This window comes from Gavialis gangeticus, unplaced genomic scaffold (assembly GCF_001723915.1).
Source record: "Gavialis gangeticus isolate Ggan-Ray unplaced genomic scaffold, GavGan_comp1, whole genome shotgun sequence".
NCBI classification, from domain to species: Eukaryota; Metazoa; Chordata; order Crocodylia; family Gavialidae; genus Gavialis; species Gavialis gangeticus.
This window is the reverse complement of record NW_017729011.1, coordinates 9,258,976-9,276,293: the sequence shown is the minus strand read 5'-3', so window position 1 is coordinate 9,276,293 and position 17,318 is coordinate 9,258,976. Positions and strand designations below refer to the sequence as shown.

The 17,318-nt window shown below is 42.0% G+C and overlaps 1 protein-coding gene across 7 annotated transcripts in view; it reads left to right on the top strand.

The window, feature by feature from the left end:
- TNC (tenascin C) overlaps positions 1 to 17,318 on the top strand; it is a 106,485-nt gene that overhangs the window by 47,952 nt on the left and 41,215 nt on the right. For 6 of the 7 annotated variants that reach the window (XM_019510505.1, XM_019510504.1, XM_019510507.1 and 3 more), the window contains exons 3-10: positions 2,050 to 3,642; positions 5,807 to 6,070; positions 6,581 to 6,696; positions 6,793 to 6,949; positions 7,506 to 7,775; positions 8,711 to 8,896; positions 9,184 to 9,273; positions 10,222 to 10,485. In XM_019510505.1, coding sequence (XP_019366050.1) covers positions 2,050 to 3,642; positions 5,807 to 6,070; positions 6,581 to 6,696; positions 6,793 to 6,949; positions 7,506 to 7,775; positions 8,711 to 8,896; positions 9,184 to 9,273; positions 10,222 to 10,485 — 2,940 coding nt within the window. Of the gene's footprint in view, positions 1 to 2,049; positions 3,643 to 5,806; positions 6,071 to 6,580; positions 6,697 to 6,792; positions 6,950 to 7,505; positions 7,776 to 8,710; positions 8,897 to 9,183; positions 9,274 to 10,221; positions 10,490 to 17,318 lie in introns of all 7 variants that reach the window. The other variant, XM_019510511.1, reaches the window with a different exon arrangement.

Genomic DNA, 17,318 nt, shown 5'->3' with positions numbered 1-17,318 from the left:
AGATTTGATTTTTTTTAAAATGCAAAATTCAATGTGTTCATCCATCAGATTTAAAGTTCTATCAAAGATGGGGATCTTTTTTTACTAGAAGATTTGGAGCAACTGCAGACCTCAAGCAGGCAACTGTAGTGATACTGTTCTAAGCTAATTCTCTCCTGATCTCCATATAATTCTAAAGTCTCTCTCGAGTTATATGGTGGGGGGCACAGGGGAGAGCCAGAAATTAGTATTTTTAGTGATTGTCAGCACTCTATGCAAGGGTCTAATTTTGAGCTGGGTTGAATACCCTACTATTATTGACTACAGTGGGACTTGCAAGTACTCAGCACATTCTCCAGATCACCTCAGAGCTTCTCCGGTGACTATTAAAAGGATGAGAGAGACATAGGGCTGGAAATCGGGAGCAATGGGTCTGTTGTGGCTATGTCACAAACTCATTCTGTGACCATGGGCAAATAACTTCAATCCCAGTATCCCGGTCTTTTCATCTGCAGAATAGGAAAAACATATCCAACTCAAATGGAGGTGAGATTTTTTATAATGCTAGGAAGGAGCTTTCAGATCCTTAGATGAAACTGCTAGATTCTGACCTTGTTTGAGAAGAAATAATTCTATTGATTTAAACAGAGCTAGGCTGTTTTATACCTGATAAGATTCTGGCCCCAGATGTTACTTTTTATGTAATATAGAGGTCTGTTCATTGGAACTGCCTAAAATCCATCAATGTATAGTTCTTTAATTAATTTTTGGACAGCACTTTGAAGTTGTAATTAATCTTCACAACTTCCCCACTTCCCCAAAGCAGGCCAGCATTATTCTTCCAGCTTTACAAAGCGGTAACCGAGGCATTGAATGTGTATGTGATTCATGCAAGCCAACACAGCCAATCAATGTCAGAGCTGAGACTGCAACTCAGCCATTCCTGGCTTCCGGTCCTATGCCTAGTCCATTGGAACAGGCTGTCAGTTTAACACTGACAATGAAAGCTCTCAAATTTCTTACTTCCAACTGTTCTTTAGGAAGGAGATACAGCAGTCTATACACCATAAGCTAGAGGCAATGGGAGCAAACAGATACAAGGGAAACAGAGAAGTTCCAGGCACCCAGGGAAGCTGAGAGAAAATAACAATAACAATGTATCTTACTGTACATCTAAAAACTCTTGTGCCTATAATGTAGCGCTTTATATAGCACCCTACTTATATCTTGATGGTTGCTCAAGCAGAGATAGGATCAGTGTGTGGTACATGGTAAATTAATCTCTTTGATGGGCCAATCAGGAAAATTGCATTAGATGCTGTAACAGCATAGATGCAACCATTTAAATGGTCATATAGACTAATCTACAAAGTGTGATAATTGGCAACAGGATTTCCCTGTTGTTAGTGTGAATTAAAGAGGTCCTAGTGAATTAAAGTTTACAAGAGAAACAAGTATGTTATAGTGTTCACTTGAAATGCCTTTATAAGGCCAGATCTCTCTCAGAAACCATTGGGCATCAACATTATAAAAATCAAATCCCTATCAGATGAGCCAAGTTGGGGGCACAAACACTGGGGCTCTCAGGAAAGGCAAAATTAAGAAAGTTTACTCTATTTCTTATCATTTCCTGCTATTACCTCTTTTTGTTCCTACCCCCACATCCCCAATGGCTATGCACCTCTACTCTTGTTGGGTTTGGCTGGGATCTCCTGTAAAAGCAATGGAATGAAGTGTCAGAAGCTATTTTCAGAGTATTTCTGGGACAACCCAAAACAAGAAGTGTTGAAATCTTAAAACTTCTGTATGTATATCCCAGCCAAACCTCTTGAAGTTTACCCAACGCTGAACTGACATGTGTAGTGGTACCAGCTCATTTTTTTGTTCTCATTATTTTCATTTTTCAAGAGGAAAGGTAAGCCTAGTCACTGGAGTCAGCAGATGCTGATCTCCATTATTTGACCAGAGTATACACTTTTTAGGGGCCAAAGTGCTATTATCAGTGCTTGTGTAATCTGTGACATGCTGTAGCTCATTGTTTGTAACAAGGTTTCTGGTGCACTAATGCAGGTCGAGTGGATACCACACCCTTTTGCAGTGGACGAGGGAACTACAGCACTGAGATCTGTGGCTGCATTTGTGATCCTGGCTGGAAAGGACCCAACTGTTCAGAACCAGAATGCCTGAACAATTGCTACAACAGAGGCCACTGTGTTAATGGCAAATGCATCTGTGATGAGGGCTTCACAGGCAAGGACTGCAGCGAACTCACTTGCCCTGGTGATTGTAATGACCAAGGCAAGTGCATTGATGGTGTGTGTGTATGCTTTGAGGGTTACACCGGAGAAGACTGCGTTGAAGAGCTTTGCCTACCACTGTGCAGTGAGCATGGGAAGTGTGTGAATGGGCGGTGCATGTGTGTTGAAGGTTTCACTGGGGAGGACTGCAGTGAGCCCCTGTGCCTGAACAACTGCAACAACCGAGGGCGCTGTGTTGAAAATGAGTGTGTCTGTGATGAGGGCTACACAGGCGAAGACTGCAGTGAACTGATCTGCCCCAATGACTGCTTTGACCGTGGCCGCTGCGTCAATGGGACTTGCTACTGTGAAGAGGGCTACACTGGGGAAGACTGTGGGGAGCTGACCTGTCCCAACAATTGCAATGGCAATGGCCGCTGTGAGAATGGTCTGTGCCTCTGCGATGAAGGCTTTGTGGGCGACGATTGTAGCGAGCGGAGGTGCCCCAAGGACTGTAACAAGCGTGGCCGCTGTATTGATGGGCAGTGCGTGTGCAATGAGGGCTTTGAGGGCATTGACTGTGGCCAAGTGAAGTGCCCCAAAGATTGCAACAACCGTGGGCAGTGTGTCAATGGACAGTGTGTATGCGATGAGGGCTTCATGGGTGAAGACTGTGGTGTACTAAGGTGCCCCAAGGACTGCTCCAACCATGGACGCTGCATCAATGGACAATGCGAGTGTGATGAGGGTTTCATGGGTGCAGACTGCAGTGAGCTGAAGTGTCCCAATGACTGTCACAACCGTGGACGCTGTGTCAAGGGGCAGTGTGTATGCGATGAGGGGTTCATAGGCGAAGACTGTGGTGAGCTGAGGTGCCCCAATGACTGTTACAACCGGGGACGCTGTGTCAAAGGCATCTGTGTGTGTGATGAGGGCTTTGTAGGCAACGACTGCAGTGAGCTGAGGTGCCCCAATGACTGTAGCAAACACGGACGGTGTGTCAACGGGCAGTGTGTGTGTGATGAAGGATACACAGGAGAAGACTGTTCTGAACTGAGGTGTCCCAATGACTGCCACAACCGAGGACGCTGTGTGGATGGGGAGTGTGTGTGTGAGAAGGGGTTCACTGGAGTGGACTGTGGTGAGCTTGCTTGCTTGGACAATTGCAACAACCAAGGCCGCTGTGAGAACGGGCAGTGTGTGTGTGACGAAGGTTTCACAGGGATTGACTGCAGCCAACTACGGTGCACCAATGACTGCAACAATCAGGGACGCTGCATTGAGGGGCAGTGTGTGTGTGATGAGGGCTTCACTGGAGAGGACTGCAGCCAACGATCCTGCCTCAACAACTGCAACAACCTGGGCCGCTGTGTTGATGGACGTTGCGTCTGTGATGATGGATACATTGGCGACGACTGCTCTGATGGTAGGTTCTAATGTTAATTATAGCCAACTACCCTTAAATAACCCTGTTGTTTATTTGGCAGTTTTTTTAAAGAAGCTGGATCCTGACTCTGACCTTGTTTAAGCAGTATATCTCAGCAACTTCATCGATTAGTAGGGTTACAGCAGTGAAAGCAAAGCTTTGGTCACCCTTATGGCTCACGGCTTTAAAACCTACCCTTGTATGTGTCTTTGATGGCTAACCTACCAAGAGTAGGGTAATTCTGGTGTTATAGATATGTATTAGCTGGTCCAGTTTCTCCCCTGGTATAAACTGGCAATGTTCCCATGAACATCATTGGAGCAGTAGCAGTTTATAACTGCTGAGAGTTTGGCCCCTTGACCACTCATTCTCCTCTCACATGACTTTTTCTCTTATGTTTGTTACAGCTGTACTGGGGAAAAGCCTATAATTGTATCTGCAAGAATTAGACTCAGCCCTGGGGGTCATAAAGAGAGCCTGAAACCTAGTGGTAGGGCTACAGCAGGACTGGCCAAGGAGGTTGCTTTTAAAAGAACTATGGAGAGAAATTTGACCTACAAAAAAGTAAAGTGTATGTACCTCTAGGAATTACGAAACATGCAACAAAGATTGCAGGGCTTGATACTCTGAATTTCACATGTTTCTGAGCATGAGGTCCATGATTAAGGATGCCTTTATAACAGTTCTTATTCATAATGAACTGGGAAAGTGAAGTTGTACACCCACACTATATTTACTGTTGCAGCAGTACAAAGCAGAACACAGGCGATGCTCTGCTTCTTTTGGCACTAAGATATGACAGACTCTGGGATTCATCTGGCAGTAGCTGTCCTTTGAAAGTAAAGCAACCTAAACAGGTACCTTAGCTATGAAATCAGAGGCCAAATTGGAAACAAGCAAGGTGCTAAGCTCTCTGCTAAGCTCCTCTGTGAAATAAGTTTTACCTGCTAAAGTCAGAAAATGATGCAGAACTCACAGTAACAGGCACAGATGTCCAAAATATTGTAGCAACTGTTTTCTGGGTTCCTGGGGCTTGGAATCTCCCATACTGGTCTTCAGGTGCCCAGAGCCATTTTTTCCAAATCAAAGTAAAATTTGGCTATTTGTGTAAATAATTTTTAATTTAGGTCAAGGGTCGGCAATGTGTGGCTCCCAGGCCAGATTCAGCCCACAGAGCCATTTGATCCAGCCCGCTGATGCAGGGCGTCGGCAGCAGTTGCTTCCCCTTGCTGCTGCAGGGAAAAATGGTAGCAGAGGCTGAGTCTTAGCATCCGCCCTCCCACCTCTGACCCATATTTGGTCAATCTGGCCTACAGCCTTAAAAGTTTGCCTTAAAGCTGATCTAGATTATTGGGCTCATCAGAGAGCCAGAATAAAGGCAGGAATTCTGGAGTGGTAACTTAGATATAAAGGTTCCATTTAGTTCCTTACTACCATTTACACTTTATCACAATAAATTATGAGACACACAGGAAGCTGAATTCTGGTTCAAAAGTCTAGGTGAGTGGATTTTGGGGTGGGTAAAACACTAACTGATGGTATGTACCACTGATGACAAACTCATAGCTAGCTCATGAATGAGAGAACACACCTACATCTTCTTTGCCATTTTGCAAGCAACCTGGACTCCAGGTGTGTACGAATAAATGAGCACAGGGCCTCTGTTTACTCCCATCCCAGGGAGAACCAGGGAATGGGCAGATTCTTGGCTCTATCACTTCCATTTTTCTGGAGTTAGTAATTTATTTTTAATAAAGGTTACAGCTCCTAAGTAAAACAACTTCTAGTCTTTCCTGTGGGAGATGTTATACCTTTTGCTGTCCCACTCATGGTATTTCCCATTCCTTATCACCCTCATCTGAAAGAGACATAAGCCACATTTTATTCTCCTATGCAGTAGAGACACATAGTACAATGTGTTGAACAGTAGGCTGTATATGGTGTGACGGTAGGAATGGCCTGTGATCTCCAAGCCTGTCTGTTATCTATGTTAGAGTAAATATGTCTTTCTTCAACACACTAAATTGTTTGAATGGCTTTGCCTATTTATTAAATTATGTTCTGTATAAATGTCTGTCTGGGAATTAGTGTAATAGGGCAAGTCAGCATATTCACTACACTGGCCTTTTATGTCTTAAAAGTATATTTTATTACTTTTTGGCAGTATCCCCTCCAAGTGACCTGACTGTAACAAATGTGACAGATAAGACTGTCAATCTGGAATGGAAGAATGAAAATCTAGTCAATCAATACCTCATCACCTATGTTCCTACCAGTATTGGTGGCTTAGATATGCAGTTCACAGTGCCTGGAAACCAGACATCTGCCACAATCCATGAACTGGAGCCAGGGGTGGAGTACTTTATCCGTGTCTTTGCCATCTTAAAGAACAAGAAGAGTATCCCAATCAGTGCTAGGGTAGCAACCTGTGAGTTTAATAAAACAAGACACTATTCTCTATGTTTCTCCATTTCTCTGCTTCCTAATGTGCTTGTATCTATTCTTATTTTTCTTCACATATATATTCCTGTATGTTCTGGACCAAACCAGAGCCTCTTCAGTTTTCTTTTCCAACTTCTTCTGAGGTTGAATGATAGAATTAAAGTATTGGAAGTTTCCAGCTCTGCATGGTGCCTTCCAAGAAATATCATTAGATTCCTCTGTATTCCTGCTTGACAAATGAAATGTTAAGGCTATTGTACTGTATGTGTAAAATCATTTTAATTCTTCCAAGTAAAATATGAAAGCATTTGCATCAGCACTATTGTAGCTAATATTAAGATGATCCTTGTGTTACATCTTCAATGCCTCCTACTACAATTCACTTGTAAATGAATGTCTGCCTGTCTGTCTATCAGATGTGTTTGTGGATGTGTAGTTTTCTGGTTTGTGGCAATACCGTCACTCATGCAGTTGCCACCTTATTTTTCTGTCACAGATCTGCCAGCTCCAGAAGGCCTGAAATTTAAATCTATTAAGGAGACATCTGTGCAGGTGGAATGGGATCCTCTGAACATTTCTTTTGATGGATGGGAGCTTATCTTCAGAAATATGGTAAGGAAACAGCTAATACTGTGAAGTCTCCATTACAAGTGAAGGGTCTTGGGCTCTTTGTTGCTTCATTCCAACTAATTGTCTTCTGCATTACAGAAAAAGGAAGATAATGGAGACATAACCAGAAGTTTGACAAGGCCTGAGACATCATATATGCAGCCAGGCCTGGCACCGGGACAACAGTATAATGTATCTCTGCATATTGTGAAAAACAATACCAGAGGACCTGGACTCTCCAAGGTGATAACCACAAGTAAGTACCTTTCTGCTGTTTGGGGCAGTTTTTGGAGATGTTAAGCAAAAAAAGGAAAGACAAGACTAGCAGCAATAGAGCCATTTGAAAACAGAAAGAAAACTGCACAAGCTTATGTAAGAGTCACAAGGAAAAATGGATCCCTTCCCTGACTGACTGTTTGGTAGAGGAAAGGATTTTTTTTTCTAGATGGCCATGTGTGAGCATACCCCTTATCCTTTCAGAAAGAGGAGTGTGAAGGAACATCCACATGCCCCCGACATACCACACTGAAGCACAGGATTCCTCTTGCAAGTCAAGAACCTGCTGAGGTTTCTGCTTGTCTTTCCTGTGCCAGCATGCTAGGGTCAGAGAAGGGCTGGATGAATTTATCATTTTCAATCTACATCCGTAGAATGTTAAAGTCCATAAGGAAATAGGCATGAAGATGAGCTCCAGCTATAGGCAATCCCATGCTTTAACTTTGATTTGATTTAGCAATTAATGGTCAAAGTCCAGACAACATTTGATATCATCATGAGATAGGAAACTCACATTTTCCCTCTTCCTATGACAGAGCTTGATGCTCCCAGCCAGATAGAGGCAAAAGATGTTACTGACACCACTGCTTTGATCACATGGTTCAAACCCTTGGCTGAAATTGATGGCATTGAGCTTACATATGGCCCCAAGGATGTTCCTGGGGACAGGACAACAATTGATCTCTCTGAAGATGAAAACCAGTACTCTATTGGAGATCTGAAGCCATTCACAGAGTATGAAGTGATGCTGATCTCTCGCCGTGGAGACATGGAAAGCGACCCCACGAGTGAAGTCTTTTTCACAGGTAAAAGGTTTCCTGCAATCATCATTACCACATTGATACTACTTAACTGTGTTGTATTGTGTCAGTCTCCAGGTACTACACCAATACAGCAATACATCAGTTATAGAGGCTTATGCAAGTGAATGAACACAAAGCAAATGCGCTGTTACACAAAATGTTTTGAATATGTCCCATTTTCATAAGTGATTTGGGTGCCTAAATCCTATTGACTTTCAGAGAGATTTAGGTTCCCAAGTGCCTATGGACTACTCTACATGGAGATACTCAGGAAAAATAATGGGGGACCCTCAGAAAAAAAGTCCAACTTTATTAGTTTTACATAGATAAATCCCTAGAAGAGGACTTAAAATAAAAACCAGATAAATCAATAATAGAACAAACTCCCTAACAGTCCCCCAGAACTGAACCCTATCTGCTGAATGTCTGCCCCTGTATAAAGGTTTTAAGACACTTTCAGAAGATGACTGGCTCTGGCTGTAACCAACCAAAGGGGGCAGTTGGGTACAGAGATGAGGTACAACAGCTGCAAAGAGCCTTCCATATGCTTTTGCCAAAGAAACTTGGTGTAGAAATGGTATCTGCAGATTGGTCTTGGCTAAACTTAGGGATCACCATGGAATATAAGGAAGAATGTGGTCTTTTAGGTAAATAGGTCCAGCCTATTTAGGGCCTTATAGATAAAATCAGGACCCTGAATTGAGCCCAGAAAGCTACTGGAAAACATTGAAGACAGGATCCCTGGTGTAATGTGCTCTTGATGACCACCCCCACCCATCCACTCAGAAAGATGACCACCATGTTTTACGTCAGCTGCAGCTTCTTGATGGTCTTTGAGAACAGCCCCACATACACTGCATTGCAGTAGCCTTGAGCTTATGAAAGCATCATTCCCTCTCACCTGTCATGAGAAAATGAATTGTTTTTTCCTTTCACAGATCTGGATGCTCCGAAGAACCTGAAGCGTGTGTCTCAGACAGACAACAGCATCACCTTGGAGTGGAAAAGGAGTCAAGCAGACATCGATAGCTACAGGGTCAAGTTTGCCCCAATCTCAGGTGGAGACCATGCTGAGATCACTGTGCCAAAAAGCAATCAGGCCACAACCAAGGCTACACTCACAGGTAGGATCACTGCAAGATTGTTGAAACAGTAATTATCTGAAGACCTAACCTCATTTCACCATGATCTACAGTAGCAAGAGGAGAAGGTGCATCTTATATCATGATTAGTAAGGGTTTACAAGTAGAACTAGAAATCTCGACTGCTCTAGACTTGTCTGAAAATATGCCCTTAATGTTTACAGGAAAAGAAAATAATGAACATTCCTTCATCTTGCATCTTTCTTTAAGAAAAAACTATTAGTACCACGTATAAATAGCAAGTCATATTTGTATTCCTTTTCTTATAGGTTTGAGGCCTGGAACTGAATATGGCATTGGAGTTACAGCAGTGAAGGAGGACACAGAAAGTGCTCCTGCTACTATTAATGCTGGAACTGGTACGTAGCTCCTTGCCAGGAAGCAACAAAGCAAGCTAGAGTGGCTTGAGGGTTCCTCTTTAAAAAAACAATACTTAAACTCAAGCAAATATATGCATGACATTTAGACTTGGTTTGGAATTTGCTGATTTGTCAAAACCAGAACTTTTCCTAGGAATGTTCCAGGTTTGACAAGCTGTTATTGAAAGAAATTGCTTGGCTCCAGTATGAAATTTCTGGTAAAACCAGAGAGGAAAAGGTCCCAGCATAGGTAGTAGATTAACGGCTGGACTCACCTGCCATGACTGCATTGTATTGCCCTGCAATAATGGGAGAGCAGAAGAATCCCATTCCTTCAGAGAGGGCTTTAACAACTGGGCTCTGGGGCGTGCTGAAGTTCTCTTTTCAACACCTTCTTTCTCATGAAAATTTTACAGATGTGTTGATTTCATTCTGATGCAGGCTGGGACCCGCTGCTAGGGAACAAAGAGGAAAATCAGCCAACAAGAATACCATATATTTTGACTCCAACAGTTAATAGAAAATGTTAATAGTGGGTATACTTAACCTTACTCTAGGACTCTAGAAAAATTCCAAAAAAATGAATGTTTCAAAAGGTCAGATGCCACCTCTCATCCATAAAAATGAGAGGTGGCATCTGACCTTTTGAAGCATTGGGTTGAAATGAATTAAAGCAACAGAGATTTTGATGCCATTTCTGTGTGTAAGTGGACAGAACTTTGCCTGCCTTTCCTTAGGCCAAAGAGCATGGTCTGGAAGACAAAGAAAGAGAAATCAGGCTCTGATTTATCATTATGTCCTGAATGTGTTTAAGCCACTAAGTATAAGTATTGATCCATCCGCAGTTTCCTGAAATCATGCCCCAATGGCACTATTAAGCTCCTGTATGAGGAAACATTATTTATTTATTTATTTTTACTTATAAGTAATCACTGTGTTAACTTCTAGACCTGGATAGTCCCAAGGACCTGGGAGTCAACGATCCCACTGAAACTAGTCTCTCCCTGCGGTGGAGGAGACCACTGGCCAAGTTTGATCGCTACCGTCTCACTTATGTTACCCCTTCTGGAAGGAAGAATGAAGTAGGGATCCCAGCAGATAGCACCTCTTACATCCTGCAAGGACTCGATCCTGGTACAGAATATACCATCAGCCTGATAACAGAGAAAGGCAGGCATAAAAGCAAACCCACAACTGTCAAGGGTTCTACTGGTGAGTAGCAGCATCTGAATGGATGCACTGTGCTAAATCCTTTGAAAAGTTGAGTGAGCTTGGCAGTCCAAGCAGCGTGTCACTTGCTTTCCAAGATGGTGTTGGTAAGCATCTTAAAATACATCAGTTGGCTGGAAAAGCCTTGTTCACCTTGGCCCAGTTTGGAAGACTGAGGAAGAATCATCTAGGTCCCTTATCCTTATCCTTTTCTTTCTCCATCTCTTCTGTGGTTTTCTTCTTTGTCCCTTAAGGATATCCATACAACATAGCTTTTTCTTCTGCCAGGAATGCAAAACCTCATCCTTTGTTTTCAAAGGGACTAATTTTTCTGTGTGTTTGTATTTAATCATTGATTTTGTTTTCCTGTAGTAAAGCAATCAAAGAGGAAGGAGGACCAAAATAACGACAGTGCATTCTTTACCATGCTTTTATTCCCTCTAACCAATTTACTTTACAGCTTTGTCTCTGGCCACCTCACACATCACACACTGGCAGGGTCAATACGGCTTTGATTTTGTCTTCCTATTTTATCATTTAAGAGCATAGAAAAGCTAATGTTATGATACTAGTCACAGTTGCCTGAGTCCGTTGTATAGCATGATTAACTACAATGGTCTAAATAGAGAAGGCCTATTTCTGCCTCCCTTATTCACAGGAAGTGCTGTGAAGCAGTACTGCAGCAACTGTACCAAAACTGGTGGCATTGCTCCTTGGCTATGGAACAGTGCAAAGTGAATAAGCATGACGCACTGATAGGGCTGCATCAAACTAAGGACTTCAGTATGAAAAATAATTGAGTGCTGTATGTTCTCAGGGTGTTTGTGTGTAAATACCATGGGATACAGCCTCAGCTGTCATCGGGTTGAAACATGGTGGAAATCCATGGAATTGAATCAGTTAACACCAGCTGAAGATCTGAGCCTGAGGGCTTCATGTCCTTTATGCCTTCTAGACTACAAGCCTCTGCATAAACCACGATTTCACAAATTAGTAATAATGTACAACAGACTATTGTCCTGGCCATGTGAAGACTCAAAGTTAAGTTAGGGGTTGAGCCTTATTTTTGTGCCACAAAGTCAATCCAACCCAACTTTTTTGTTATACTACTTTTCATGACAGCTGTGCCTATAAATGCCTCAGAGTTGAGCTGCTTGAGGCAGCTTAGAGTTCATAGGCTACACGCCATAAAAAAAGATCAACGATAAGTTAATTGTATGATAAGTCAGGCCAGGAGCTGAGCTGGAGAAAATTTAGCAGGCACTGATAGAGACCCACTAAGTAAAGGTCTATACACCAGAGATGAACAAAGCTTTGGACAGGAAACACACAGGGAGGTGAAAACGTTTGAATATCATACTGTGGAATTTCCCTAGCTAGGAATTTCTAGCATCAGAGGCCAAATCTCCCAAACCCTTTTCTGTTTTTGCTTGGGATTTTTTTATATATATATATATCCATCAGACCAGTATATTGTTTTAAGCCTTTTCTGAAAGCCACCATTACAAACAGAAAATCTCCAGCAGCAGTATCTAAGATGTGAACCTATCTCCAGGATTTTTCCCTGGACAAATGCATCCAAATCCATAAGCATCAGGAAACTAAAACAAGTGCCTGAGAATATGTGAGACATGGGGCTGCTTTTTTCTTTGTTCTACTCCAACTTCCAGGCCACATCCCCAACTCTGCTTTGAACCTCCAGTCCTCAGGACAAGCAAAGCAAATCTTACTTCACCCATTCTGCCTCCAGCCATAGATGACATCAGATCCATTTCTCTAGTGGGGGAAGTGTTTCCTCTGAGCTGCAGGTCAGAAAGAAACTAATTAAGGTAGAAAGTACCATGCTCATGACTAGAACTGAACTACCTCTTTGTATCCTCTATGTATGTTATTAGTAAGGAGGAAGCACAATGGACATAGTTTGCAAACATGCCCTTCACTATACACATTTCTCTTCCTCACTGACCAAAAAGGAAACAGATTCATATTGTGGATTTTATAGTTCACACTCCATTTCTGGCAGGGAATATTTTGCTTGCAAAGTTCCTTTTGTTTACTAATATTTCTATTGTAAATTTTCTATTTCCTCCCAAAATTTCAGACTGCTCAGTTGGGCTTCTCAGTCTGCACAATTCAGGGAGCTTTTAGTTTTGTTTTTCAGGGTAGGTATTTTTTGGTTTGCAGTGTTAACATTTCTCTTGCTGAAGTCCTGTAAGATAGAGATTCCTTCTGTCTTAGAGTGGACAACATTATTCTCTTATACACCATATATGCGTGTGGCTGGTTCCCCTCTCCCCCACATCTTCTACCCCTTTCTGAGTATGGAAGCAACAAGCACTAAGAAGTTTTATGTTTCATGCAGCAAACTGGCAAAACAAATGCCATACTCTGTGAGGGGTTGACACACACATGAGTAGCAGTCTTCTCTTCCTACTACCTCTCTGAGTTGGTTCTTTGTCTGAAGTGGTAGAGATTCCTGCTTTGGTGCTAAAAGGGTATGTGTTGAAGCCCAGAATGGTGGTATTCAAAGTCAAGTCATAAATGTGAAATACTGCATACATTGACTTTTATAAGTGAAAAAAAAATGAAGGAATTAAGTGTTTCATTCTGTACCTTCTGCTTACATGTTTTTTTTATAGCTGTATATAGTCTAGAACTAATGCAGGGAGCAACTCCTGGCCCAGATGAGCACTCAGGCTTCTGGAGCTCTCCTGCTCCTGAGGCTTCTGGGATGTGGGAGGCTACGCTGTGGGACCTTCTGGTCTCCAATATAACAGACCATGGCTTTGGTCTCTCGTGGAAGGCGGATGCAGGAGCCTATACTAGTTTTGTGGTGGCATATGAGGAAGTGACATTGGCAGCTGGGCTCCCTGCAGAAGTCTTCATGCCCGGAGAATCCTTAGGTGCTGTGATTGATGGCCTCCAGGCTAACACCACCTATAAAGTCAAGGTGTATGGAATGGCGGGAGGACAGCGCTCCCATCCTCTGGAAGCTGTGGCTACAACAGGTATGCCCTTTCTGTTCCTTAACAGGGCTACTACTATTTATTAGATACTACAGCCAGAATACATTGCATTTTTAGTTTAGCATGACCTGAGAAGCAAAGCTGCGAAAGGGGCTAGGAGAGCCTTTTCTGAGCTTAAAAAGGCCATTTCTTCAAATGCATAGCTTTCCAAATACATTTCTTGAGGCAGACATTCAATCTGTAGTTCAACCACGTAACCCAGTTTTGAGGAAACTGAGCAGTCAGACTGCATCTTTGTCTCTCCTTGCTCCATTTCTGGAGAACTGCCTGAGTGGCACAATGGAGATCCTGGAGGAGGAGGGACAGTAATACATCAGGCATGAGGCATGTGGAAATAAATGAATGGACTTTGGAAAAGCCAAGTGCCTGCTTAACATTCCTATGGAATGGAACACAGATTGTGCAGAAATTACTGATGAGTTTTGGATGTGATAATGTCTTGTCTCTGAAGGCAAAATAAGAGCTGGCATATCAAGTGCTGAACAGGAGCATGGCTTGGAGAAGATAGCTTTCTACTCTGTCGAATGCCTTAAGGAGATTCATTCTATGTACTAAGGATCCTTGTTTTCGTCCTGTTCTGTTCTGTTTAAGTCCTCCTTTTCTTTATGGCTACTGCTTGGCACCGCTTGTCACCCCTTTCACAAACTTAAGGTAACATTTTTATGCAATGACCAGGTGACTCATTCTGATAGTAAGCTACAGTGGTTTACCACTAAAAAACTGAATTGCTAGTGAATACTATGTGTATCCTCTTCTAAGTAATGGCCTGTAGCTGGCATTTCAGCTATCAGTACAATAATTTTAAATGGGGACTACTGTAATATATTAAGTGGCAAAAAAGACAGCGGATGCAGCTACATGAGACACTACTGTGCAGTGGTTACTGTACAATAGTGTTATTGTATAATCAAGTACTAAATAAATGTGCAGTAAACCAGAGCTATTGTGCAATAGTGCCGGCAAACATCTTTTTAGTGACACTACTGTGCAATAGCATATTAGCACTGTCCATACTGTGACGTGTTACTGTACAGTATTATTTGGCTACTGCACAGTCAGCGTCTCATGTAGACTTGCCCAGTAAGTTAAACCCTAGTTCTAACTATCATTTCTTTGGGAAGCATTAAGGCTGCAAAGACACTGTAAAGCCAGCTTAATCATCAAAAGAGGGTTATTTAAATGGAACACCCAAAATTGGCTGGAGGTTTCATACTCAAGGATAATGCTGAAACCCTACCTTGAGAAGCCATACGCATATAATGTCATTGGGTTGATAGGAGAGCTCTATCCAGTAAAATAAATTACCAAAGAAAGAACTAGAAATAGTAGGAAAGCACACCTCCTTGTTCCCCTCTGTTCCACATAGAGATGGAAATATCCTGGCAGCACTTTAACATTTGTATAGTGAAAATGCCAGCAAGTCATTGTAATGGAATTTCTTCTGGAAGGCTCAGACTGTCAATGTGGGAAAATACAGGGCATATCTACAAAAGAATACCTTGGCTGAAAAGTTTTAATGACAGAATGATAAACACAGGTATTCCACTTTGAGAAACAGCATTTATCTATTGGCCATCCAGCACCACTGCACATGGCTGTTAACTCCTGTGCATCTGTTGTTCATTCATCTCTATACTATATATCATTCTATTTGATTCTCAGCCATCTGTCTGTAGCTTCGAGATTTTTTAACCACCTCTGTTACTTATTTAGCTGTCTGATTCCCATTCACTTTGTTATCCAGCCATCTCTTACTTTCCAGATTAGCTGTTTGCCGTTCATCTAGTTATTATTCATCTTTTTAGCATCCATAGATTTTATCAGCTATGGTACCTGAATACTTTCCATGTGTCCTGATATTTTTTAATTTCTCTATTATATTTTATATGAAACCATGCATGTTTCATATGGCCCCTGGCAGATGTTACATTTATGATGGTGTTAACCTGTTACTTGTGTCTTAAATAGTAACCTGGCCACACATTCTGGCACTTAATGGCATGACAAAATGGGAAACCAACCATAAAAATATTTCACAAAATGTGTATAATATGTTTGTAGCTGGTTTCCATCACAGTTTAAAAGGAGTGTGTGGCAGGTTTCCTGACATGTAGCCTGATCCCAGCTAGATAGCAAGGCTTGGTTGACAGCTTCCCCGTGTTGACAGTGTGACAGCTATGTAGTGCAGCCCTCACTGTTTTCAAGGTGCCAGGACAAGGGAGCTCATCTGATGACCCAGCAGGCTGACTGCCTCCCAAGGAACAAGGCACTTGACACACCCCAGACATGGGGACCTTGGGACTGAGAAGAGGTTCTGTGGTCACAGGACCCCAGAGCACCACAACCTTAAAAAATTGTGTGTGCATCTAGGCTCCACAGAAGGTTTTCTTACAGCTTGGGGCTCTGGAACTGGCCCCGCTGTGGTCACAGGGATAGGACCCACACTTAACTGATTGTTGGTCCCAGCCCTGGGACCACACAGCTCAGGCCAGGCTGTGGACATCCAGCATTCAACTTGCTGGTGCAGGGGAGCCAGTCTCTCCCTATGATCATGATCCCAGGATCCCCCTGCCCTGGTAAATAGTAATGTTGTGATTGGAATCGGATTCTCAATCCCAACATTATGTGTCTTGCCATCTGTGCATGTGCATCATGACAGAAGGTGGGATTGTTGGGATCAGATCCCATTGCATCATTAAATTAATGTATGCCGGGGGCTATTATGCATTGGTTTCAAGAAGGGTTCATCTCTCTTTTTTATATCCTTTCTTAGATAAAATAATTAAATCCTTAGCTATGGTCGCCAGCCATTTCTGCAGTAAAAATTATTAGAAAAAATATACCAGTATAGATATATGCCCTGCAACTTTAACTAAAGTCAGTAGAGTCCCGTTGATTAAACTAAGCAGCAGAATCCAATAGAATATGTTTAATCATGTAACATGGTAAGATCAAGTATTTCAATGTTACCAATGAGGGTCTCACCCCCATTTGGGTGGCTCAGTGGAGGAAAGACCCTACCTCCCTGTAGTAGTAGCACTCATGAGAATGAAAGTTCTTGCTTCTAAATAATATCACCAAGCAGAATTGGGGCTATTTACACTAGAACTAGTCAAATAAAAGGGGAGGGAGTGGAGTGAATTTTTTTTCAAAATTCATCCCTTTTTATTACATTAATTTGGGAATTTTGATCAGAGTTTAGGTAGGTTAAAATTATGGGAGAGATTTAATTTTATTTTTAAAAAAATCTTATTTTTTTAAAATTTCACCAAAACTTTAAATTTAATCAAATACTGAACAACACTAAGTTTGTGACTGTAAATGCTCTGGAATATTTAAAAGCAGTCTTTATTTTCCTCTTTCATGTGCTTTTCAGCATGTCTCAATAGGCCCTCAGCTCAGTTTGCATGACAATTCTCCACTGGAAGTGTCTGCATCATAGAGCTGTATCCTTTTGTTAATTTTGTTACCCTTTTATTTCAGCTGGTCTGGATACTATATGTATGCATAACTATATACTTGGATGTACTCCACAATGCATGATAGCTGCTAGCATGTATGTAAAAAGATCAGTATTAAATCAGCATTTGCCAACTAGTAGCATACTTCCCTGATGCTTCAGTTTCTACTATGCCTAGAATAGTAAAAAACTGGATGTCATCTGCTGGCAAATTACTGATTTTGCAAGTGAAGTCTACATACAGTTGATTAAAATGTAGGTACTGCACCGTTTCCTCTGTGGATGTTACAGTAATGTAACTCTGAAGTCAGATAACAGCTATAACAGTATCCTCATTGGCAAAGAGGGAA